The 24218-nt window shown below is 56.7% G+C and overlaps 1 protein-coding gene across 2 annotated transcripts in view; it reads right to left on the minus strand.

Annotated features, from left to right (window-relative positions):
* Positions 1 to 22231, minus strand: part of CRMP1 (collapsin response mediator protein 1) — a 37225-nt gene extending 14994 nt beyond the window's left edge. The window contains exons 1-3 of one of the 2 annotated variants that reach the window (XM_081104827.1): positions 21827 to 22231; positions 3904 to 3992; positions 2168 to 2352 (exon numbers count right to left, since the gene is read on the minus strand). In XM_081104827.1, coding sequence (XP_080960953.1) covers positions 2168 to 2352; positions 3904 to 3992; positions 21827 to 22207 — 655 coding nt within the window. In that variant the 5' untranslated portion in view covers positions 22208 to 22231. Of the gene's footprint in view, positions 1 to 2167; positions 2353 to 3903; positions 3993 to 17992; positions 18213 to 21826 lie in introns of those variants that run through there. The other variant, XM_081104828.1, reaches the window with a different exon arrangement.
* Between the last annotated feature and the right edge of the window lie 1987 nt (positions 22232 to 24218).

Consider the following 24218-nt stretch of genomic DNA (forward strand, 5'->3'; position numbering starts at 1 on the left):
TACCATCATCACATTATCAACATTATCACCATAATCAATATCACCATCATTGTCAGCAGCAGCATCACCACTACCATAACCATCATCACCACCATCACCATCATCATCATCACCACCACCATCACCATCATCATCGTCACCACCATCACATCATCACTACCATCATCACATCATCATTATCACCATAATCAATATCACCATCATTATCAGCATCATCACCACTAACATAACCACCATCACCACCATCACCATCATCATCACCACCACCACCACCACCATCATTGTCACCACCATCACCATCATCACATCAACATTATCACCATAATCAATATCACCATCATCATCATCACCACCACCACCATCACCATCATCATCGTCACCACCATCACATCATCACTACCATCATCACATCATCATTATCACCACCATCACCATCATCACATCAACATTATCACCATAATCAATATCACCATCATTATCAGCATCACCACTACCATAACCATCATCACCACCATCACCATCATCATCACTACCACCACCATAACAATCACCATCACCATCACCATGATCATCATCACCACCATCACCATCATCATCACCATCATAATCAATATCACCATCATTATCAGCATTATCATCACCTGCAGGAAGCCTCCACTTGCCAATACTGCCACAGGAATGCACAAAGGAACTCGGAAGGCCAATGGACCTTGGGCGTTAGCAGGGCTGTGTTGAGATAGTGGTGGCTCAAGGCAATTCCCTAATCTGATAATCCTTTTACTGTTTACCAAACTTTACCTTTGATATGCCTGTATGCATTACTAAAGGGCAAATGTGTATTTAAGTAAGTAGCAGACCAGGCCAGAAGTCGGTATGTCTCTTCAAGAAAGAGGCTCCCCCAGGCCCTCAATGCCTTCTAAATTCATATTTCTTGTATAGCATTTTCATTTGTGTGTCGGCCCCTCCTTCAGATCCTGAACCCCATTGCGAAGGTCGTGGCATCCACCACCACAACCATCATCATTACCACCATCATTCACCATCACCACCATCATCACCATCACCGCATCATTAACACCACCATCATTATCATCACCACCACCACCACCATCACTATCATCATCATCATCATCATCATCATCATCATCATCACCATCATCACCATCACCACCACTACTTCCATCATGAAGATCAATATCCTCATCTTCACAATTCTTTTCATCAACACTCCCATCATCATCACTGTCAATATTGCCATCATTGTCACCATCATATTATCATCATCAGCAGTGATACTTCAGTGAGTCTTCATTACCACCATTGTCATCACCACGGTTACTGTTGTCATCCTCAGCATCAGCATCACAACTATTTATTGAATGCTTATTTATGTGTCAGATACTGCCACAGAGGCTTTACATAAATTATCTAATTAAATCCTCACAACCATCCTGTAACATTTTTCAGATGAAGAAAATGAGGCTCAAAGAGGGTAAGGAGCTTGTCCAAGGTCACACAACTAGTAAACGAAGGCAGGGGTTAGATTCCCACAGAGTCCTGTGAGCTCAGAGTCTGAACTCTTTCCCACTACTCCACACTGTGTCTGTTGGAGGGAACTATTTGTTATGCAGCATTGTGGCAGCAATACTGACTAATACAACCACTTCCCAGCTGTGTAATCTTGAGAAGGTTACTTCACCTCTCTGAGCTTCTACTCCTACACGTGACATAATAATACATATGTCACTGGTTCTAAAACTTTAGCCATCAGCAAACCATGTTTAGGAATATTTTGCTTTATCTCCCTATAATCCACATCACTGTTTACTTAATGCTTTTCTTAAATCAATTCACAGTTTCTAAAAGTCTAAATTCTGACTTCAGTCTCAACCTAAGCAGTAATATCCATGAGGTGCCGTTTATTTAATTTCCATATGCACTAAAATACTTTAACATTTTCAATGCCTACATTGCTTCTAAAATCACTTTGTGCACCACCAGTGGCACATAACACACGGATATACATTAGGTATAAGGCAGGGTTTAGTGACAATCGCGTTAAACGGTCCCCTGAGCTAAGTGCCTGGTACACTGAGCACTGTGCTGCTGCCGGTGCTGGTGAAGGAGAGAAGTCACGGCCTATGTCCCTGAGGCGGGTGCAACTCACTGATCATCGTGGTCCCGCCCGCCAGTGCTGCCCTGGTCCCTTGGAAGAAGTCATCGGCGGCGGTCATCCCCTGGGACGGCTTCTGCAGGTACGTGTTGACGTCAATGCCCCCGGGAATCACCATCCGCCCGTTGGCCTCGATGGTCTTCACTCCGCCAGGAACGATTAAGTTCTCTCCTATTTGTCTGGAGACAAACAACAGAGAAGGCGTCGGGTCTGTGAGAGGAAATGGTAGCCAGCCACCCTGCAGCTTCAGACCATCAGGGAGACACTTCCGAGCCAGGCCCCATCCCGGGCACTGGGCGGACAGAGACAACGCAGGCAGGCCCCTGCCCTCGAAGGGTCAGGTCTAACGAGGAGGCAGGGCATGTCGGCAGATGGTCACGATCCAGTGCAGCAGAGGCTGGGTCACGTCAGTAGCCTGGTTACCTGGGAAGGCTTCCAGGGGGAGGTGGCGGCAGAGCTGAGACCAGCATCGCCATCAAGTGGTAAAGGGTTCCCTCCACAGCCAGTCACTCAAGAGCACGTCACACACCTCCAGCAGCTGGCTCGGGACGGAGGGGAGTGTTTGCAGCGAGACAGTGAAAAGCCCCCTCGGCCCTATGAGCTTTCGGACAGTGATGGGCTAAACTGTGCGCCCCCACATTCCTAGGTTGAAGCCCTAACACCGGGCCTCAGAGTGTGACCATTTGGAGACGGGGCCTTTACAGAGGTCACCAGGGCCCAAGGAGGCCGTAGGGTGGGCCCTGACCCAGCAGGACTGGTGTCCTTATAAGAAGAGGAAGCTACGCGGAGCCCACGTGCCCAGGAGCAAGGCCATGTGAGGACACGTGAGCAGATGGCTGTCACAGCCGAGGGAGAGGTCTCCCTAGGAACCAGCCCCGCACACGTCCTGGACTTGCAGCCTCCAGAGCGTGAGAAACAAGTGTCTGTGACTGAGCCTCCCTATCGGTCTGGGGAATTCTGTCACAGAGGCCCGAGCAGACTAACACCGGATGTCTCCGGAGGGTGGAGAGGGGACCGATGGGGAGAGAGTGGAGAAGGACTGCAGCCCAATGCACGTCTTTCCTGTAAGTGCCCAGGCGCTGTCCGTAGCCAGACAGTCCTCTCTCTCCCGGCCCCTCACCCAGCCCTGGAGATTCCGAGCAGGTGGAAGAAAGCTGTGAGCTCAGTCGGGTGTGCGAGGCTGGAACTCACGCAGCCCCTCACTGGGTCTGTGACGCGGGACAGACTTCTCCCTGCCCGCCTCTCCCAGGAGGTAGAGCAGGGACCATGTGTTTCCCAGCTTCCACGGGAGCTGCAAGAGGCTGTGGCAGAGCCAGGCACGGCGGTGGGGGCACTCAGTAAACACTAGGACCGCCTCCACCCGCAGTGTAAACCTCCCCAAATCTCTCCAGCCCTGATAGTCACAGCAACACGGCACAGTCACAGCACAGATCCCAGCCTCCCATTCCCCCTGAGACTGGCTTCTTAACAGATCTGTTTGGCCGGGCTGGTGTGGCTCAGTGGTTGAACATCAACCTATGAACCAGGAGGTCACGGTTTGATTCCTGGTCAGGGCACCTGCCCGAATTGTAGGCTCGATCCCCAGTGGGGGGCGTGCAGGAGGCAGCTGGTCAATGATTCTCTCTCATCATTGATGTTTCTATCTCTCTCTTCCTCTCCCTTCCTCTCTGAAACCAATAAATATATACTATTATATATATTTTTTAAAAAGGTCTGTTTGGTCCACGCACTTTATAAGCCCGTCTTCCAGGTAGACGTCGGCATAGAAGGACTGGTCATCGTTGATGATCCGTCCACCTTTGATGAGGAGCCGGTCACTCTGAAAAGAAAGCAAAGTGTTAAGTGTCACTGGGGAAAAGCCAGGAGGTCTTTTTGTTTGCTTTTAACTTTTAATATAAAATTATTCAAACATTTTCAAAAGTAACAAGTGGCGTAAAAAAGCAAGGCCCGACAACCTGGAATCTCGAGCTCTTGGGAAAGTTTGCTCTCCCACTTGCTTTGGGTCTCTGCTCAGCGTCACTTACCTGAGAGCCCTCCCCCGCTGCCCTCTTAGGATCACTATACACCGCTTCCTGCCAGCCGACCCCACACCCCTCCCCCATTATGGCTACACAGCCCTTATTGCAGTGCGTCTGACATACTAGGTATTTACATGTCTGTCTGAAAGGTGACTCCCCACGGGCATCAGAGCTGTGGTGTGTTAGTTACCCCACCGGCTGAGTCCAGCGCATATCACAGAGGGTCAAACATACACGCATGGGTGTGGATGGATGGCGCCACCTAGAGCTGAGCCCTGCACTTGTCCTTACGAGACTGTCAGCTCCAAGGGGGCAGAGATTTCATCCATTTATTCACAGCTGCATCCCCTACACCTTGGACACAGCCTGGCCAGATGGGTGGATGAAAGGATGGGTGGATGGATGGATGGATGGATGGATGAAAGGATGAAAGGATGAAAGGATAGATGGATGTATGGATGGGTGGGTGGATGGGTGGATGGGTGGGTGGATGGATATATGGGAGGAAGGAAGGAAGGAAGGAAGGAAGGAAGGAAGGAAGGAAGGAAGAAGGAAGGTTGGTTGAATGGATGGATGGGTGGGTGGATGGATATATGGAAGGAAGGAAGGAAGGAAGGAAGGAAGGGAAGGGAAGGTTGGTTGGATGGATGGATGGATGGATGGATGGATGGATGGATGGAAGGAAGGAAGGAAGGAAGGATGAGTGGATAGATGGACAGATGATTGGGTGGGTAGGTGGAAGAATGAGTAAATGGATGGATAGATGGATGACTGGGTGGGTGGATGAGTGAATGGATGGGTGAATGACTGGGTGGGTGGATGAATGAGAAAATGGATGGATACCTTGAAGGACAAATGGGTGAAGAGGGAGAGAAAAGGCATCGCAGCCACGAGACAAGAACTAAGAGCCACGATCCAAGGAGGAGATGTGTGAACCATCACGTCCTGTCCCCCGCAGGAGGGTCTCTGGAGGGAAGGGCTCCAAGCTCAATCAGGGCCCTGCCCAGCACCTGCCTCTTATGCCTGTGGGAGAGGCCAGCCAAGATGTGTGTGTCCCAGGGAGGACGCCCTCTGGAGGGCACTCCAGGACCAAAGGAAAGAGAAGGCACAGCTGTGCACATGCAGACACAGAGACAAGGGGGTGTGCAGGCTCCAGGCACCAGGAAGCAGGGAACTAACTGTGAGTCACAGGCAGCTGGCGCGTGGCTTCCGGGACCCGGCCTCCCACAGGCAGCCATCTGCCTTCATGTCTAAGGAGGGCTCTCAGGCTCCGCCTACAACATGGCATTAGGTGTGCTGTGAGCCGAACACCAGCCCCACCTGCTCTGCTCTTCCTGAAACCCACAGTGGAGCTCTGGCTCACATCACCTCCCCGCTCCTCACCCCCGCAACTACCAGCAGGTACAGAGGCAGCTTCTGCAAAAGGGCCCATGCTCCTGCTGTCCTCAGGGGCCAGCGTTTTTCTTAAAATATAAGCCCATGACCCAGCAAGAACTTATGTGACTTTCTCGTTATCTGTGCCTTTGCCTTTTAATTGGCATTTTCCGCGCCATGTTCCTTGGGACCCTCGGTCACAGGGGTTTTAGCAGCTGGTGTCCCAGAAAGGGAATCCCAGGTGTCGTGAGCTTAGAAAAGTCTGGGTTAAACAGAAGCCAAGGCTGTCTGTGACAGGAACTCCCAGGTGCGTTACTCCACGGTGTGATGTGCATATTCACGAGGGAACCAAGCTCACAGCTTTCCCAGCGGATCCTTTTGTTTCGCGGGACGCTGACCAGGAGACTTTCCCACAGGAGGCGTCAGGGATGTGCTCCAGAGACCGAAGGCCCTGCCTGCGCGGACCCTCATGGCGCGTCCGGTCCGACCGAGGCGGGAGCGGGCTCAGACGGGTGACTCCCAGGCTCACACACAAACACGGGCGCAGGTTGCCTTTCCTAACTTCCTCCCCAGCGTTCGCTCCATCAGACACACTCTGTCACATCCTAAAACATTTTCAAATCCATCACACCCCATAATCAGGTTCCAGCAGGAAAAGCCCAGGGCTGTGGTCCATGGGCCCATTCCCTGGGGCTCTGCTTCTTCACTCAGCAAACTACAGCAAGAGCCAATTGTATATGGGACACCAAATTTTAAGAATTTCGTAAAAGTCACACATTTAAAAGAAAAATAATAATATCCCGCCTCTCCCAGACCACCACGAGGGACAAACAAGATATGTGAGCGGGGACAAGCTCTGTATAAAAATCGCTGTTTAAATACTCTGAAGAAAATAAAATAGCTAATTAAAAATCCAACAAAAATCTGACTGTCAGGGTGTGCCGGAGACGGCCAGTTCAGGATTACGACCCGCTCGGCTCATGTCCCGGATCAGTGTGCGTGAGAATGAAGTGTCCAGAGTCAGACAGGTGTGGGTTCCGATCCCTACCCTCTTCCCATCCAGGTGACTCAACCCAGGAGGTTTGATTCCCAGTCAGGACACATACCCGGGTTGCAGGCTCGATCCCCAGTAGGAGGCGTGCAGGAGGCAGCTAATCAATGATTCTCTCTCATCATTGATGTTTCTCTCTCTCTCTCCCTCTCCGTTCCTCTCTCTGAAATCAATAAAAATACATTTTTTTAAAATGTCAGGCACTCCTTCCCATACAACAGCAAAGGAAACAGCAGCCTCGGCTTGGGGGGAGGGAGGGGGAGGTCCGGATCACAGTGCATTTCTTGCGTCACCGTCGATCCCTGAGCAACATGAAACCTCTGAGCTGTGTTCCCCCCACTGCATGGTGGGAAGAAAATCCATCCTCTCCACCAGAGTCAGAGGAATTAAACATCCGTTGCGGCCTGAAGATCCTCAGGGGAAAAGAGAAGTGCTTTTCACATCAAACCCACACGTAACCCATAATCACACGCTTAGCAACCTTGGCTGTCTGGTAAACAGCAGAGAACCAAAGCTGTTATTACAGAGACAACAGGGAAAGAGAGAGGCTCTGTCATCCAGGAGGGGGCGTCTGAGCTGGGATCTGAAATATGAGAAGTTCAAGCAGCTGCAAAAAGGAGGAGAAGGGGCACATGGCAGCCAGGTAAGCAGTATATGCCCAGACAGACAGAGTGCTGAGAGATCCAGGTAGAAGAATGGAAGGCGGGTGTGTGCTGTCCATGGTCCTGAAACGCCCCTGGGTACCCAGACAGTGAGGTCTCTCCAAACCCCAGGATGCTAAAGTTCCCTCTCCTACCTCCCTCACACTCCCCCCTCCCCCGTATTTCCTCACTGCTTTTCTTTCTCAGCTCACTGGCATGTCTGTAATCTTTACGCTCCCGCAGAACCAAAGCAACCATGGCTTAGAGTCGGTTTCAAGTCCTTTCAACTTTTAGTATCAACCCTTCAATACTTTATTTCTCCTTCCCCAGGAAGGTGGGGGAGGACATGAATCCCCTCTCCTATGATGCTTCACTAATGCAGAGATTGGAATCTGCAGCTAATAAATGGGTAAATGTCAAAAAAAAAAAAAAAAGAGGATCGCAGCCAAGCTATGAACCAGGAGGTCACGGTTCAATTCCCGGTCAGGGCACATGCCCGAGTTGCAGGCTCAATCCCCAGTGTGGGGCATGCAGGAGGCAGCCGATCAATGATTCTCTCTCATCACTGATGTTTCTATCGCTCTCTCCCTCTCCCTTCCTCTCTGAAATCAACAAAAATATATACTTTTTTTTTTTTTTTAAAGGGATCTCAGAGATTAGTCTTCACACTGGGAAGGCAGCTCCAGCAGAGGCTGCTGGGACACACAGATTCCAGTGGGGCTGCCTGGTTCATCCCTGGGAAGGGGCTCGGAATAACTAAAAGACCCGTCATTTCTAGAAAGATAAAGAACATGTTTTCTCCAAAGGGCAAGCACGGAAACGAGTCTCAAAAAGTTCAGGGAGCCCCGTTTTTGTTTGTTTGTTTGTTTGTTTTTTATTATTAATTTCAGAGAGGGAGGAAGAGGGAGAGAGAGATAGAAACATCAATGACAAGAGAGAATCATTGATTGGCTGCCTCCTGCATGCTCCCCACTGGGGATTGAGCCCGCAACCTGGGCATGTGCCCTTGACCGGAATCGAACGTGGGACCCTTTAGTTTGCAGGTTGATGCTCTATCCACTGAGCCAAACCGGCTAAGGCAGGAAGCCCCGTTTTTATAGACACGTGCTTGTCTGTGCATTAAATGTTGATGGAACTGCTTTCTCTTCAGACAAAGGGAATGTCAAGGTACACTTTGAAAGTTATGAATCCTTCAAATCCTACAAGCCATTGATGGTGAGCTCATGTTTGCAACTCAAAAATTCAACAGGACCAAACCCCACTCGTACACATACAACTCACATGGCACCATAGCGTCGGTGAGCCTCAAGTCCTTCGGGATGGGCTGCGAAAATTCCAGGCCAGCTCTGGTGGGCCATGAATTCACAAACACCCCAGGTAATGCCCGCGGGGACCCTCCGTGGTAGATTGGGTTCCTGTTTCACAATCCCACCTGCCTCCCCCCACATGACTTGCTTTGACGAATAAAATGAGAGCGGGCATGGCCGCACCCTCTGAGCACAGGCTTCCCGAGGCCGGTGGGTTTCAGCTCAGGCTCAGAGAGCCCACCCTCCGCCGGGAAAACCGCACGACCCAAGAAATGGCGTCTCCTTACGTCTGAGTCCCAGGATGAGAAGAAAGGCGGGCAGACCTGACCCAGGCAGAAGCCCGAAGACAAATCTGGCTGAGCCCCCTGCGCCTCGGCCCCTCCCAGACCTTTCTCTGTAAGTAAATCGTTGGTGCGTTAGCCAGGGCAGTGGGGTTGCCTGCTGCTGGGCATCGCTGCCATGGAAGAGAACTGGCACCCCATCAGGGCTCCGTGCCCAAAGCCACAGCCAGAGGTCGATATCTGGCCCAGAGACTTCATAATTCCATGACTCGGTCACGACCTTTAGTAGCCAGAGCCGCCTGCCTCCAGCTCCGGGCGCCATCCCACCCAGCCTCCTATGGCTGCAGCACACTCCCGTGACTCACAGAAAGCCAGCCCATTGCCTTTGCCTCTGCCTCGGGGGATGGCCTGTCAGCTGGAGGCCCTCTGTCACTTCCCAGGAAGGCAGCCCTGTCGGTGACAGGCCTGACACCAAATCCAATTAACACACATTGTACTCCACTTGCATGGGCAGGGGACACGGTAGCATGGCATTCTCCTCCTCCACCAATCAGAACCCCAGGCAGTCCCCAGGCTGCAGGCCTTTTCTGCGAGCTCAGGCCCGTTTCCATGACAACTGCAGTTACAACACAGAGATCGCAAGCCCCATGATACCTGGCAGGTATTCAGGAAATCCTCCCTGCGGGACTGAGCACCTGGTTTTAAAACAACACCCCTCTGTGGTGCCCTCAGGAGTGGGCAGGGCCTCAGGCTGCCCACAGGAGGCGGGGCCAGCTGTGTGGGCCTCTACGCCTACACCCACTTTTGTGTGTCCTGTCTGCTTCCCGCCTCACACAAAGCACTCCAAACAGAAGCCCGCCGCCTTTGAGAGACTCACATTCCCGAACGCAGGCTCGGTGTCAGCTCTGCATCCCATGGGTTTCCAGTTCCAATTCTTAAAAAAGCGGGTCTGATTGCTACACAGGAGGAAACAGAAGTGAAGCCGTTGGCTCCAGGTCACACAGCCAGGAGCCTGTGGAGACGCTGTAACCTACTGCCCCCTGCTGGTTAGCCCAGGGTCCTCCTCCCGGGACCTGATCAGCAGGTGTGAGCATCAGTTCCTTCCCCTGCACAATGGGGACAGGGGAGGACAGACAGTCTGCATCTACTCGGCTCCTATCCAGCCCGTCCCCAGGCGCGTGCACCTCCTCCTCCCTCCCGGTAGCGTTGCTGCAATTATGGCCAAAAGGGAGGAGGCAGAGTAAAGGCTCGGAAAGTTGCCACGGGCTCTCCAGAGGGAAGAAATCAAATGTGAGACCCGATCAGCTAATGAACATCGACAACACCCCTGGGAGCCAGGTGCGTTCACCTTTATCACCGCGGCTGGTTAGGACAGGGGCCCGGCCAGCCGCCTGCGGCCTCCCCGGCCCCACAGGTGCCAATAACCCGAGGCTCAGGCAGGTTGCCTCTCTGTGCGTCAGTTTCCCGTCGTAAAGCAGAGGGCGGTTCTGAGAGTTAGATGAACACGGGCACAGCACTTAGAACGGGGCCTGGTTTTTTAATGTCCTTGCAGCCTGGGGGGATGGATCTCATTCAGATGCTCAGTCCATCCTCAACTTCTCTCTAACCCCCCAGGTCACCCCCACCCCCTCCCCAGGACAGCCCAGGGCTGACACACAGGTATGCATCAGCCCTCCCCTTGAAACCCGTCCCCAGCTGTCCTCACACAAAGCACATCCTCCTGCCTCCTCCCGGCCTGGCTGCCCCCTCTCCTGGCCTTGTGCAGCCATACTGGTCTACTCGCACGGCACTGTCACAGCCTGGGCCTCCCTGAGGCCTTCCTGCCGCCTGGAGGTGCTGCCACACCTGCTGCTTCCCCCTCCCCCCCCACCCCCCATCTCCAGCTCACCTGCTGGGCACCTGCTCTGACGCCAGGAACCTGCTGTCTCCCCCTGGAGTCCCCACAGCGCGAGGCGCACACCTGGTTAGCGCTGTGTCCTAACATCAGGATGCTCTGTCTGCCGGCTTGTCTCGATATGCATCTTCTCCCTGAGACTGTGAGATCCTTTCCACCAGGGGCCGCACCTCAGCCCACCAGCCGCTCAGCAGGGAGGCCGGGGCAAGGCCCTCAGCTCTGGGAGCCTCCGGTGGAACTAATCACAGCGCCTCCCTCCCGGGGCTGGTTCAGAGCACATGTAGGAGCTCTCAACACACTCAACACTGGCCTCTGAGAGCCAACGCTTGAGGCCACGTGTCTGCACTGGACGTTTCCACCGCTTGTATCAGCTCCTCAGAAGAGTCTATGACCCGGGGATGTTTTTAAGTCAGTTTAAAAGGTGCCCAGGAATTGAGTTTTATTTTGGATCCATTTTGTTCTGCAGGCTCAGAAACCAAGGACAGCAGAAAGAAGAAAAAAATGGGGAAAATCCAAACATTGTACCTGGAAACTGTGCTGGGTGAGGACTAGAGAACTGGGAACAGAGGAGGTCCTGGGCCTCGGTGAAACAGCTTCCAGGAATATCCGTGTGGAAGAGGAAGGAACCAGGAGATTCTGAGGGCACACATGGAGCAAAAGGCAGACCCTCAGGCCACATACAGAAGAGCTGCCCAGCCCTGACCGGTTTGGCTCAGTGGATAGAGCATCAGCCTGCGGACTGAATGGTCCCATGTTCAATTCTGGCCAAGGGCATGTACCTTGGTTGCAGGCACATCCCCAGTAGGGGGTGTGCAGGAAACAGCTGATGGATGTTTCTCTCTCATTGATGTTTCTAACTCTCTATCCCTCCCCCTTCCTCTCTGTAAAAAATCAATAAAATATATTAAAAAAAAAAAAGAGCTGCCCCACAGCAGAGCTATCCTAGAGTAAACAGGCTGCTGGGTAAGGTGGTGATCTCCCCATCACTGGAGGTATGCAAAAGGAGGGTTTGGAATTCCTACACTAGAGGGGAGATTGAAGTGGAATAGATGCAATGGACACTTTCAGCCTCCTTAAATGCACAAGCACAAAAAAATACATACGTTAAAAGGTTCCTTCCAATTTTGAGGTTGTATCAATCAAATATTTGCAGAGATGGGGCTGAAGGCCTGAGGGTCTACAGATACGGTGTGACAACAAATACATGCAGCATAATCGGGGTCAGGTCCAGCCTCGCCCCCAAGCGGCCACCTGGCCGCTCAGTGCATTTCTGCTTCGTAACCACGGAGTCTTCCATGGAACCGACCCCAGTTCTGACACCAAGCAGTTACTCAGTGGAGGTCCTGGTAAGGGTGTGCCACCGTGACCCAGCCTGTCTCTGGAAGGTTCTTACTGTAAAGCTTGCCTTTCAGGGTGACATGCAGCAAAGCCCGTTAGTAAATCAGATCCACCCTCTCCCCGCTGCCCACGCACCATACAGGGGCTTTTGCTCTCTCCAAAGCCCTTCATGCCACCATGGTCTCCTTCTGGGTGGCAGCCACCTAAATGCTAGCTCTATGGATAGGACATTTGTTACGGGGAGTCAGATGCAGGAGGGGCTGGGACCTCGCTCAGCGAAGAAGTACCGTTTGCTACCTCCTCTTCATTCATCCCCACACGACACGGCGTCCCAGCTGAGTCACCAGTGCATAGCGTGCTCCTGGGGACGTGCCAGGGAGAATCAGACGCTGCCCCCGCCCTCCAAGCGCATGAACCAGAGTGAATGGAGTGGGAGTGCTCACAATTCCAGCCCCGGGAGGAAGGAATCCCTGCAGGGAACGGGCACGGCTTACACGCAGGCCAAGGACCGCAGGGCGAGCCTGGTCAGGGAGAGTGGCCGGTGCCTGGGCTCGGGCCTAGGGACGGAGCAGGACCTGCCTCATCGTGTGTCCACAGCCATCACCCCCCTCCTTCTGGCTGCTTATTTTCCTGACCAGCCACCCCACGATGCATCCTAGACTCCATGCCATTTCCGAGGCCACCAACTGTTGGAAGCTACCCGTTGTCTTCACTATCAGGAAAGCGTAAGCAAGCAGCCTGGAACGCTGGTGGACCTTGAGCTCTGGCAAGGGCCAAAGCTATGCACCAATTGTTTAGCCGAGACAATGGTGGCTCAAGCAATTTCCTGACCAAATAGTCTCAGAGTAAATCTTTACTAATATTTACTGACCTTTAAGATAGTCTGTCTGCTAGCAGAATTGACTGCCTAGGGGCTATATCTAAAACTGAATAAAAGGTTGGCAGGCCCTTGAGGAAGACTCTCTGCCTGGCCCCCCAATTTCCAAATTATTTCTTGTCTCATCTCGTCATTTGCCCGCGGCCCTTCTCCAGGTCCTGAACCCAAGCCATGCAGGATGTGGCCATCAAAACTCTCGCAACCAACACCAGTTCAACACCAGTTCAGGGCTGTCGGCTTGCAGAGCAGTTATGATCTGGCCATTGCCTCTCTCCAGGCAGTGACCTTTCTCTGTTCAGGTCATACTTACAAATACAGTCCCCTTTGTCACGGTTTCACTTTCTGAGGTGTCAGTTACCTGTGGCCAACTGCGGTCCAAAAGTATTAAACGGAAAATTTTAGAAATACGTAAACAACGCCTATGTTTTCAACTGTGCGCCCTTCCGAGTAGCGTGCTGAAATCCCGCTCCATCCCGCCTGGAACGCCAATCACCCCTGTCCAGTGTATCCACCCAAACCGTATGCACGACCCACCTGTCAGCTCCTTAGTAGCTGCCTCCGTTACCAGATGGCAGCATCGCAGCGCTTGTGTCCAAGTCACCCTCATGTAACTTAACAACGACCCCGAAGTGCAGGAGTGGGGGTGCCGGCAATGAGGACATGCCAGAGAGAAGCGGTGAGTGCGTGCATCTACCGGAAAAATCACAGTCTACGTAGGGCTCAGTACTATCCGTGCTTTCCGACACCCACTGGGGGTCCCGGAACGTATCTCCTGGAGATGGGGGTTGGGGGGGTGACTGTGATGTAAAAATGTGCAGCATCATTAAACACCACCACCAAATGCGTCAGCCATCGTTACCAACCAGCCCTTCTACATGGGGCCGTGTCTGTCTCAAGGGGCCTTTAATAAAAGCTCCTTAACTGCACTTGCTTGCTCGTCAGCACCAGGCGCTGTCCGCTGCCCGCACTGCTTTTTCTGTGCTCACGGGGCCAAGTCCTCTCATGTTCCCGCCCAGGGCAAGACCGGTCTTTTACTCCCACAAAAATGAGACTCCATTCAACACCGTTCTGCTTGTGCGTGCTCAGGGCTCCAGCCAAGAGGTGTGACTAGGACACTCTGTACACTTGGCCGTAGCAAACATCAATATTAAATGCTGGTCACATGTAGCAGCACACCCTGGAGGACTGCTTCAGTGCACAGCACGTGGGCGGGGCCCTGGGGATGGGACTCCTGCATTCTCCTGGCTTCTGTACTCGGCTCCCTAATCTCTATCTCTGGCCCCATACCTCTCACCCCCATTCCATCCGATTTCACTCTGCAACAAACCGCTACAGGCATCTCAAATCCTCTGTGTAAACGGGCAGGGAATAAACGGAATACGTATAGACAGGCTGAATGCCACGCTCAGGAGCGCAACAGGATTCACACGGCTTCTGCATATTTTCACGTTAGAGCACGACTTCCGTCCCATGTGACTCTCAGTTGATCTCTTTCTTCCCAGCTCAACGTTCCTGACTGTTTTGCACGCCATACAGTATCACATCTACACTAATCTACACTCACACACTCAATTACACACGCACACACACACTCTCTGAAACACACTGTAACACACACAGAGATTTCAAATCAGATAGTGACTGCTGAGCCGGCAGACCAGCCTGCCGGCCCCCCTGCTTCATTCTCCAGGCCTCCGCAGGGCACGGCAAGAGCCTGCACACGCCCCCACGTCCCTGTGGGCCCCAGTTTACTCTTTGGAACACAAGGAGGACACATCCAGGCCGTTTCCCTCACAGGACAGCTCTGCAAACCAAATGAGAGGTCATGGAATTCCTGCTGGGTTCCTGCCGGGATACTCGGCAAAAGCGGAGATGATCAGCACTCCGGAAGTATTACCTGAGTATGGATGCGTAGCCACCATGGCGGACACTCTGTCTCCCCCACAAGAAGCAGGCAGCCCCCTTCAGTGGCTCGGTGAGAGCCAGGAGCCTCGGCAGGGGCAGGAGGCCATGTGCCTTTGTTTGCACAGAGCCACGCCCAGGACCTTCTAGTCACTTCACCACAGCACTGGGCGCCCAGTGCGAGAAACAGCTTCTGCTGAGTTAATCCCCGGCTGGTCATGAATTTTTAAAAGCCACACATGAAACAGAGCCTCGTGAATATTTTAAACCCTTGGGGGCTGAAGCTAAGTGGTTCTGCTTTCCCCTTCTTCGCTCCCAAGCGATTGTATTTTCTCAGGAAAAGGCTGAGGTGGAAAAAAGAGGGAAAAGAAGCCACGATCGTAATCAACAGGAGCAGAACGCTTCATAACCCGGCCGTGTCCCTACCTGTGTCCACACTGCGCCCCCTGTGCCAGTGTCCACTCTCCTAGCTCTGCATTCATTGGCAAAGCTGGGACCTTATCCCCACTGTTCAGATGAGAAAACGGGCTCACGGGGGCACAGAGTGACCCACCATCAAGCAGGGGTGACTTGAGGACGCACCTCCGAGCTGTAGCTGGTCCTTTCTGAGGCCCCTCCAGGCACCAAGGCCACACACACCCTGCCTGCCAGCTGCGTTTTACTGTTTCCAAGATTTGCTCGAAGTGCGCGAGAAGCTGCCTGGGGAGCAGAGGCTGGGCTCCCATGATGCTGGCTTTGCTGGCTTTACTTCAGTCTCTCCAACATGCCACACTTGGGGGGGAGGGGAGGGCTCCTCCCTGCTGTGTCTCCTCCAGCCTCCATACTCCCCCTTACACCATCCCCTCCAATGGGTTGTGATTTCAGGCTGAAATGTCAGCCTCTGCTAAACTCTGGGAAGGTAAGGGCCAGGCTGGCTCCTTCCCACGTTCCCTAACCCCCAGCGCGCCCCATCAGACCAGGTGCTTTAATTTCTGGTAATTACCAACTAAGAGCTATTGACCAGAGTGAGGGTGCAGCCCTGGGAAAGCCACAGCCCGCCCACTTAACCACTCCTGCTCCTGGGGAAGCTGAGGGGCCCAGAAAGGAGCTCCGGCCAAGGCCACCCTCTCAGGTTCACTGTTTCTCCTTTAAACCATGGTCTCTCTGGCTGGGATGGGCTTGAGGACCCAATGAAACACAGATGCCTCCTCAAGGGCGGCTTTCTCAGAATCAGGCGTGATTCTCAGCATCTCCTCCCTCGCCCCAGGCTACGGAAGCCCTTAGGGTCCCTTACACAGGGATCACAGGAAGGACTAAAGCGGCAGGACCAGCCAGCAGTTCTGAAGCCCCTACTATGTGCTAGCACACACTGGGCGCTCAGCCAGGGTCCTCTTAGATGCTCAAGGGGCCTGGGAAGAGGCCGGTGTAATACCCACTTTGGAGAGCAGAGCTGGAGGCTCAGCGAGGCCACCGAGCAGGATGCACCCAGACATCTGGCACAGAAGCTGCCCCATCTCCACTCCAGACTGTCACGCGGGAAGGCTGGCAGGGTGACTGCTGTGTGCAGACTGAGACCTGTGCGCCCCCAGGGGCACCACTCCCCCTGACCCGCCTCAAAGACCATCCTGCTAAACTTCCTTCTTGGAAACTGGGGTCCTGGGAGGGGTACAGACCTGCCATGGGCCACAGTCGCAAAGGGACTCGGGGCTCCTAACTTATCAGTCACTGCATCGCCCTCCCCATCACCTGCCTCAGTTCCCCTGGAGGGGAGGGTTAGAAAGCCCCAAGAAAGGGACCTGCTCATACAAATACCCCAGACCTTCCTACCACTGGGCTCAGACTGAAGCAAGCCCACTCCTGCCACGGATTCTTAGCCAACGACACCTGGAAGGCATCGGTCACTGTGCCTCTCGGTTGCAGGGCAGGGATTCAGGGTGGGGAAGTGGGGGTCCCCCCCTCAAGAGTTGCATCTCTGCACGGAACGCAGCACAGGCCCGCTGGCTACACCTGCAGCCCGTCCGGAGGGGATTTCTCGGGGAAGATTCAGCCCATCGTTGGGTAGGATGCAGGGCTGTTCTGGGGGAGCAGGGGGCCCAGGTCCCTCCCAACCTCCCTCCACCTGCACCCTGGCCAGCGCACAACGCCCCCCTCAAAGGACTTATTGGGAAGATTCAATAAAACAAGGTCTGCAATATGCCGGGTGGGCGGGCGGGTGGGGACGCCAGCTGCCTCCTCCTCCCAAGGCGGCCCCCCTGCAGGGTCCCTGGGGTCATCCCTGAGCCCGGATTTTGGATCCGTGAGGATGCTGGGTCTCCTGTCCGCAAACCTCAGGCATCACCCTGGAGCATTCCTCATGCCCAGAGTCCCCTCTCCCAGCACCCAGCTGCTCCCGCACCCACCACCCCAGGCCGAGGGCCCCTGTCGCTCAGGAATGGTCTGGTTCCACTCGGATACCAGGCAAAGCCCTCAGCGCCCCACCCAGAGACAAAGCTTAAAGAAGTGGGATGCTTTGTTTCCGGCCACACCCAGGAACCCAGGGACCCAGGGACTGCTCGGCACCGACGCCCCAGCGGTAACCCTTCCAGGGCCACAGCCCCCAGCGCTGCCCGGGCGTTTGTTTTAACTGTGGCGAAGAATGGGAGGGGCCCTCCGACATGGCGCGGTCTCCAGGTGCAGACTTCCACCCCACGGTCTGGGAGCGGACGGGCGGCCCTGGATCTTTTTCCTTCCTCTGTGCTAGAAGGAACTTGGCTGCGAGGTGCAGGAGCTGGGCAGTGCTGGGCAGTGTGGGCGGAGGTGCGGGAGGCTGGGCTCCAGGCCGAGCGAGGAGGTTCGGACCCTGCGCCCCTCCCTCTTTTGTTCAGCTCAGCATCCTTCTTCCCAGGCCACGCCAGCCTCTGGCACATCCCCTGGGGAGGCGGGGGCTGCAGGCCTGGGGACCCAAGCCTAGCCTCCAGCCCCGCCCCACCCGCCCGCCCGCAGAGCGGGGCTCCCCCACCCATTGTCCCCCGAGGCTGGGGGGAGGGGGCTGCAATGCGAGACCCGCCCCGCCCCAACCGTGTCGCAGAAACCCTCGGGGCCGCCCCTACTTTCCCAGGCGGATCCGGACCCGGCGGTGACCACCCCCACCCCACAAAGGGGCGGGCGGGCGGCTTACCGTGATGTGCGGTATGCTCTTCTTGCCCTGGTAAGACATGGCCCCGGTGGCGCCCTGGGACTGCTGGCGGACCTGGGGGCTGTCTTCGCACTGCCGGGCTCTCTCTCGGTCCCACTCCCCGCGGGCGCGGTGACAAATCCCGGGAGGGACGCCGAGGCTCGGAGCTCGCGACCGTTGACGCGCCCGCTGCCCGGCTCCGGCCCGCGCACCGCCGCTCCGGCTGCCAGCACCGCCCGGCGCCGCGAGGGGGCGGGAGGAGGAGGGAGGGCGCGGGCGGGAGGAGGGCGCGGCAGACACACAGCGCCTCCCGGCGGCGCGAGCCGAGCCCTATTCGCCCCGCGGGCAGGAACCGGGAAGCGCTTCCCTTCCGATCGCCCCCCCTCCGCCCCCGCCCCCCAAATCGCGCCGGCTGGCGGACCCCCGCCCGGTGCGCACCGGCGGCCTCGCTCTCGCGATGGGGAAGGGCCGGGTGCAGGGTTCTCTTTAAAGCAGGAGTCGGCCTTGGGATGCGCAGGCAGAGCCGGGGCGCGGCGCCGCCGCAGCGCGCAATGGTGGCCTCCCCGCCACAGCCGCTTGGGGGAGGGAGTGCGCGCCGGTGCTCAGGACCCGCCCAGGCTGCTGGAGCTTTCAAAGCCCCCAGAACCGGCTCAGAGGCGGCCCCCTCCTGCCTCTCCCTCAGATCCCGTTTGTCCGCCAGCCATTCCCTGAATAGACCCAGCACTTTCCCATCTCCAACTCCAAGCCTTTCTTCAAGCTGTCCCCTCTCCCTGAATAGCCTGCCCGAGACAAAAGCTTACCCATCCTCCCAGACTCATCCCCAAGGCTTCTCAGGAAAGCTCCTTCCCATCACCCTCGCCACCTGTCACCGAACCAGCCTGCCTGAGGCCTCAGCAGGGCCTCCTGCCTTCGGAGAGGGGGTAGCAGGGACCACAGACAGGGTCCTAATTCATGGCTGCCCTGCTCCACCCCTGCATCCGCCGAGGCGTCAAAGCCAGGCCATCAGGGCTCCACCACAGTCTTGCCTTCCAGACAGTGACTGTTTCCAGGGCCAGACCATTGGCGCTAAGGTCCCCACAGCCTCCTGAGCAGACGGGAGGCAGGAGGAGAAACAGGGCCTCCTGACTCCCAGGGGAGAGGGGACATTAGCCCAGGACTCAGAACTGCTCCAAGGAGGGAGGCAGGAGGCCAGGGCATAGCTGGCTAGACTTCATGACAAGGGAGGAATAAAAGATACGAAGGAGAAAGGAGAAAGCCCCAGCAGGCCCCAGAACACTGGACAGAATAAAACGCTGACCTGCTCTCTGCCTATAAAATCCCAGCCCGCGGGGGCTGTACAATGACCCACAGGCAGGCTGGGGCTGAGGCCTCACCGTTACCCCTCCCGTCCAGGACAGGAGGCCAGAGGTGCCTAGGCCTTCAAATGGAGGTGGGTTGGAGCTTTGCAAATTCCAGGAACACGAGGCCACACTTTCCCACGTTGCAAGTGGGGAGCTGAGGTTTACAGAGGTCAAGTATCTCAGGTGCGATGCACATGCGCTGCAGCAGAGCAGAACCTAGGAGCCGGGTTCCTCCACACCTTGGCCGAGCTCAGTCCCTCATCTAGTCAGCTTCTGCCCTGAGCTGGGTGGATGCCTTATCCATGACGGGACACTGTGAGGACACGCTCCCTCACCCCGCCCCCCCCCCCCAACACCTCCATTCTCTCTCCGCTTAGTTAAATCCTTGGACCCACGCTCAGGGCGTCCCTGGTGCTCAGCCTGGGCAGGGACAAGACCACGTGTGTATGGGGGAGGGGCGCCGGCCAGAGACTGGCCAAACAGACAGCTGCTCCCAAGCAGACTTCCCCGGTACAAAGCCCCGCAGTAGCTCAGCAGCTCAGCCCTGGGCCTCGGATGCTGCGCCTGCGCCGCAGAAACCCCTCCTCCCTCCCCAGGGAAGAGCTGGATGGGTGGGGGGAGGGCTGGCACCCTCTGCAAAGCGAAGGAGCAACAAGGCCCACCCTAACGGAGCTCCCTGGCCGCTCAATCCGCAGAAAGTAAAAGGTTGCCCCCAGGGAGACCCGGAGGCCCCCTGGACTCAGTCTGGAACCTCCAGGGCCTCCAGAGCCCTCAGCTGGCTGGAGGCGCCGCCTTTTGTCCTGCCCCCTGTCCCGGAGAAGGAGAAGCCGTAGAGAAAGGGGAGAGGGAAGGGGCAGGGGGAGCAGGCTGCGATCCGGCCCAGGCGGAGCCCCGGGGGCCATGCTGCCGTGGGTAAAACTGACCGCAGCTCCTCCAGGGATGCGCTTCCTGCCAGCTCCCCACCCAGCACAAAGCGCCCTGGCCTCCGGGCACTCCACCGCGCTTGGAGGGGGTCCTGGAGGAGAATGTCACCCGCACTTCCCATATGGAGCAGCTGAGGCTCAAGAGGGCGAAGGGCCCTGGTTGGAAACCAGGGTTTCCCAGTATTGACCCCGGCTTCTCAGTCTGTGGCCCTAAAGCCTCCCTTTTGGGCTCGGAAGGCTGGATCCTAAGTGAGGTTGGCCACCAGAGAAGAGAGGTGGGCAGGGGGAGAAAAAGGAGTAGAAAAAAGGAGATGGGACGCTCTCAATATCACTTTCCCTGGCTCCCACCCCGTTCACACCCCCTCAAGTACACCTTCCCTTCCCAGGGCGCCGGCTTCAGAACCATGGAGAGTTCCCGACTTATGGGGACAGAGTCGCAGGCAGGGGTGGGGGGCAGAAGGAGACTCAATACTGCGCGGTAGCAGCCAAAGGCCTGCCTACCCTATTCCTCCAGGAAGCCCGCCCAGATTTCTGTCCTGGTCAAGCTCTGATTCCTGATGGCTCACTTTATGCCTCTCATAGCATTTAAGGGAAGAGCGAATTAAAATGATGATGATGATAAAACTAACAACCAGCCTTTACTGAATGCTCACTACTTACTTCATTCTCACAAGGAATGTTTCCCAATCTGGCCTGGGGTGGGGCTGGGGTGCTGAGCGGTGCTCGGACGTCTACTTCCCGGGCTAAGCCTACAGGTCGCCGGCCCTCTGCTGCTCCAACTTACATTGCCCAGACACCTGGCCCTGACCCCTATATCCCAAAGCTGTGCCCTTATCCATCCATCGCCCCCGGTTCCCTGGCGACCTGCAGCTCAAGGGAGGTGGGCCCTCGGGCCAAGGCCTGGTGTTCCTTCTCCACGGTGCTCCCCCGCTTTGGCAGAGGGGGCTCCGAGTCCAGGAAGCGAGCGGCTCGGGTTCAGATCCCCAGTCGGCCACCAGCTTGCTGGGCAGCACACTGAAGCCAGCACCCCAGGCCGTGCTGTGGGAATGCCTGCGCTTGGGGGTGCGAGGTTTCCCGTTCCATCTAAATCTTTAACCAAACCCTTCCCGCGGAAAGCCCCCGGGGCGAGGCTTCCCTCCGCTGCCAGCTGTGTGACACGTCCCTGACCCTGTCCCAGAGCCGCACACAGCAGGCGCTGTGAAATGCCTAAGGAGTGAGCGAATACATGCGTGGACCAATGCGGAACGGAGCTGCCCTGCTCCTGCAGCGGAGAATGCGGGTGCCGGGGCCCATGTGGCCGCTTAGCTAACTTACTTCCCCTCTCAGAACCTCCTGTTCTTCCTGCAGAGGAGGGTGGGAGCCGGCTCTGACCGGCCATGCTGGCCACCCCGACCCGGCGCGCAACCTCTCGGAACCTCCCACAGGACGGGCGGGGGAGGGGCCTTCCACAGCTCTCCCCAACCTGGCGGCGGCGGCCCCGGCACTCAGGCCTCCGCACTGCCCTCGGCGACCCCACTCCCCGCCGCCCCGAGGCCCCGCCCCCTCCGTCCGGCCCACGCGAGCCCCGAGGGTACCTGGCCATTGTCCCGGCCGAGGGGCAGGTCGCGGGGCGCCGGGCAGCGGATGCACAGCGCCGGCGGCCGCTCGTCGCGCTCGCCCGGGGAGCTGATGGCCGAGCCCGAGGGCTCGCTCACGTCGCTGGCCGTGTCCTCGCTGCCGCCCGGGCCCGGCAGGCCGACGGCGTCCAGCTGGCCCGCACCGCGCGGCGTGCGCGCCGAGCCGCGGCGGCCCACGCTGTACGCGTCGAAGTCGATGGTCTTGTTCTCGTAGGCGCCCTCCACCGCGGCGAACATGCCGCCGTACTTCTGGCGCGGGGTCTGCGCCGCGCTGCCCGGCCGCGCCAGGTACACGGGCAGGTCGTCCTCCGTGTTCCACGCGCGCCGCCGGTCCGCCATGCCGGCCCCAGGCCGCCCGCCCTCCCGCGCGCCGCGGTCCTAGCCACCGCCGTGCGCCGCGCTCCGCGTCGGGTGCGGGCCCGCGGCGGCCCAGGCGCGTCTGCGGCCCGAGGCGGGCGGGGCGGGTCGCGCGGCGCGGCGGGGCGGGGCCGGGGCGGGGCCTGGGGCGGCCGGCTGCGGCGCCGTCGCTGGCTACAAAGGACCGGGAGGCGGGGACGCGGCGAGGGCGGGAGGGACGATGACGTACCCGAGCCGCAGCGCCGAGGGGCGGCCGGACTGCGGTACCCTCCTGCACCCGCTCCCCGCCCGCAGGCTGAGCTCGGGCGCCCGGAGAGCGAGGGTGGGGTCCCGTGCATCACACACACACACACACACACACACACACACACACACGAGTCACACACAGGTTGGTACTAGCACACCAGACAATTAAGGCCATACAAACACGTGAAAGATGCACAGACATGCTGGCACACGCGAGTCGATGACACGCAGTCTCCCCAGACACACACAGGCTCGGTCACACACATCATAGACAATTCTGTACACACATGCACGCTCGCACATATTCCAAGCCTGTTACACACAGACCGGAAATTCTCAGTCACCCAACCCCGGGCGTGCACAGTGTCCCGCCGAGATGGATTGCACCATCGGAGAGCGCGTACATGTTGGACACCGCACACGTTTACTCAACACTGTCACACCGAATGACCCGGCGCCTGGCAGGTGTTTTGGTGCTGGGGACAGAGCCGTGCACAAAGTAATCCGAGGCCAGCCCTCCAGGAGAAGACATTCTAAGGAGGGAGACACACACACATAACGTTCCAGGAAGGACGAACAGCAAGATAAGACACGTTCGCTCAGACAGAGAAACACACTCTTGCTTGAGAACCAGTGACTCACACGTAGATGATGCTCACGCCTGCAACACCCACGCAGCAAAGAGATTTCCACACCCTCATGCCAAAGACAAACTCACAGGGTGACTCCACCCACACAAACCCCAACAGGACACCCCCCAACACACACACACACACACACACACACACATAAATCCACAACAGATAGAAGGGAAGCCGAGAGCTTAAATAGAAATGCTCCAGAAATGGACAAAGAGTTAGATCACCCCCCGCACCCCCCCCCCCGCCACACACACACACACACACAGAATCCTGTCAGTCGCCCAGACAAATATTCTCCATTCTGGGGGTCACCTCTCAGGAATCCAGTCCAGCCTATCCTTGCTGAGCCAAGAGCATGCAGCCTTGGGGTGCTGGGCTTGCTGTGAGTAGAGCCAAGGTGGAAGCATGGGCTTAGGGTCTCTCTGCTGGGGCTCCCCTCACCCTCTCTTCAAGCCAGGAGCAGTGTGTGTCCCCTAGACTCCGTCCCTCATTTTTCCATGATTATTACAGGCAGAGGGGCCTGCGGGTCTCTGGGGACCTGGGGGTCCCAGATGCTCTTTCTGGACCGGCGGCATCACCAATGCCAAACCCTTCTGCAGCAAGTCCAGACACACAGCATAGCAGCTGGTGGGGACCAGGGCCAAGACCCTCAGTGCCTCCAGGCTCTCTGAGCCCACCCCAGCACCCCTCCCCATGCTGGGAGCTGTCCCTTCAGCACCAGCCAGTCCTACAGCCCCTGGGAGTCCCAGACAGACAGCAGGATTCACATGATTCTTCTTGTGACTGGGGCTATGGGCTGAAGACTGGGGATGTGGGCTCCATGGCCTCAGGGACACCCCTCCCCCTGCCCTTCCTGTTATTTCGCCCAGGAGCAGGCTGGTCTGGGCAGTGAGTGGGGATTATTTCCTCCCCACTGGGCGGATGAGGAAACGGGAGAGAAGTAAAGCAGCCGGCTGCCTGCTACCTGGGATCCCGCAGCCTCTCAGCCAGGCCAGGGGCACAGCAGGCGTTTAGCAAGTCCCTTTTCTGTGCTTGAGAGAGAAAGTAGTGCTGGGACACACAGATGACTATGTATACAGCCCCTGCCTCCGAGAAGTGTCTGTTAT

The sequence above is a fragment of the Myotis nattereri genome (assembly GCF_964212035.1).
Source record: "Myotis nattereri genome assembly, chromosome: 1".
Classification (NCBI taxonomy): Eukaryota; Metazoa; Chordata; class Mammalia; order Chiroptera; family Vespertilionidae; genus Myotis; species Myotis nattereri.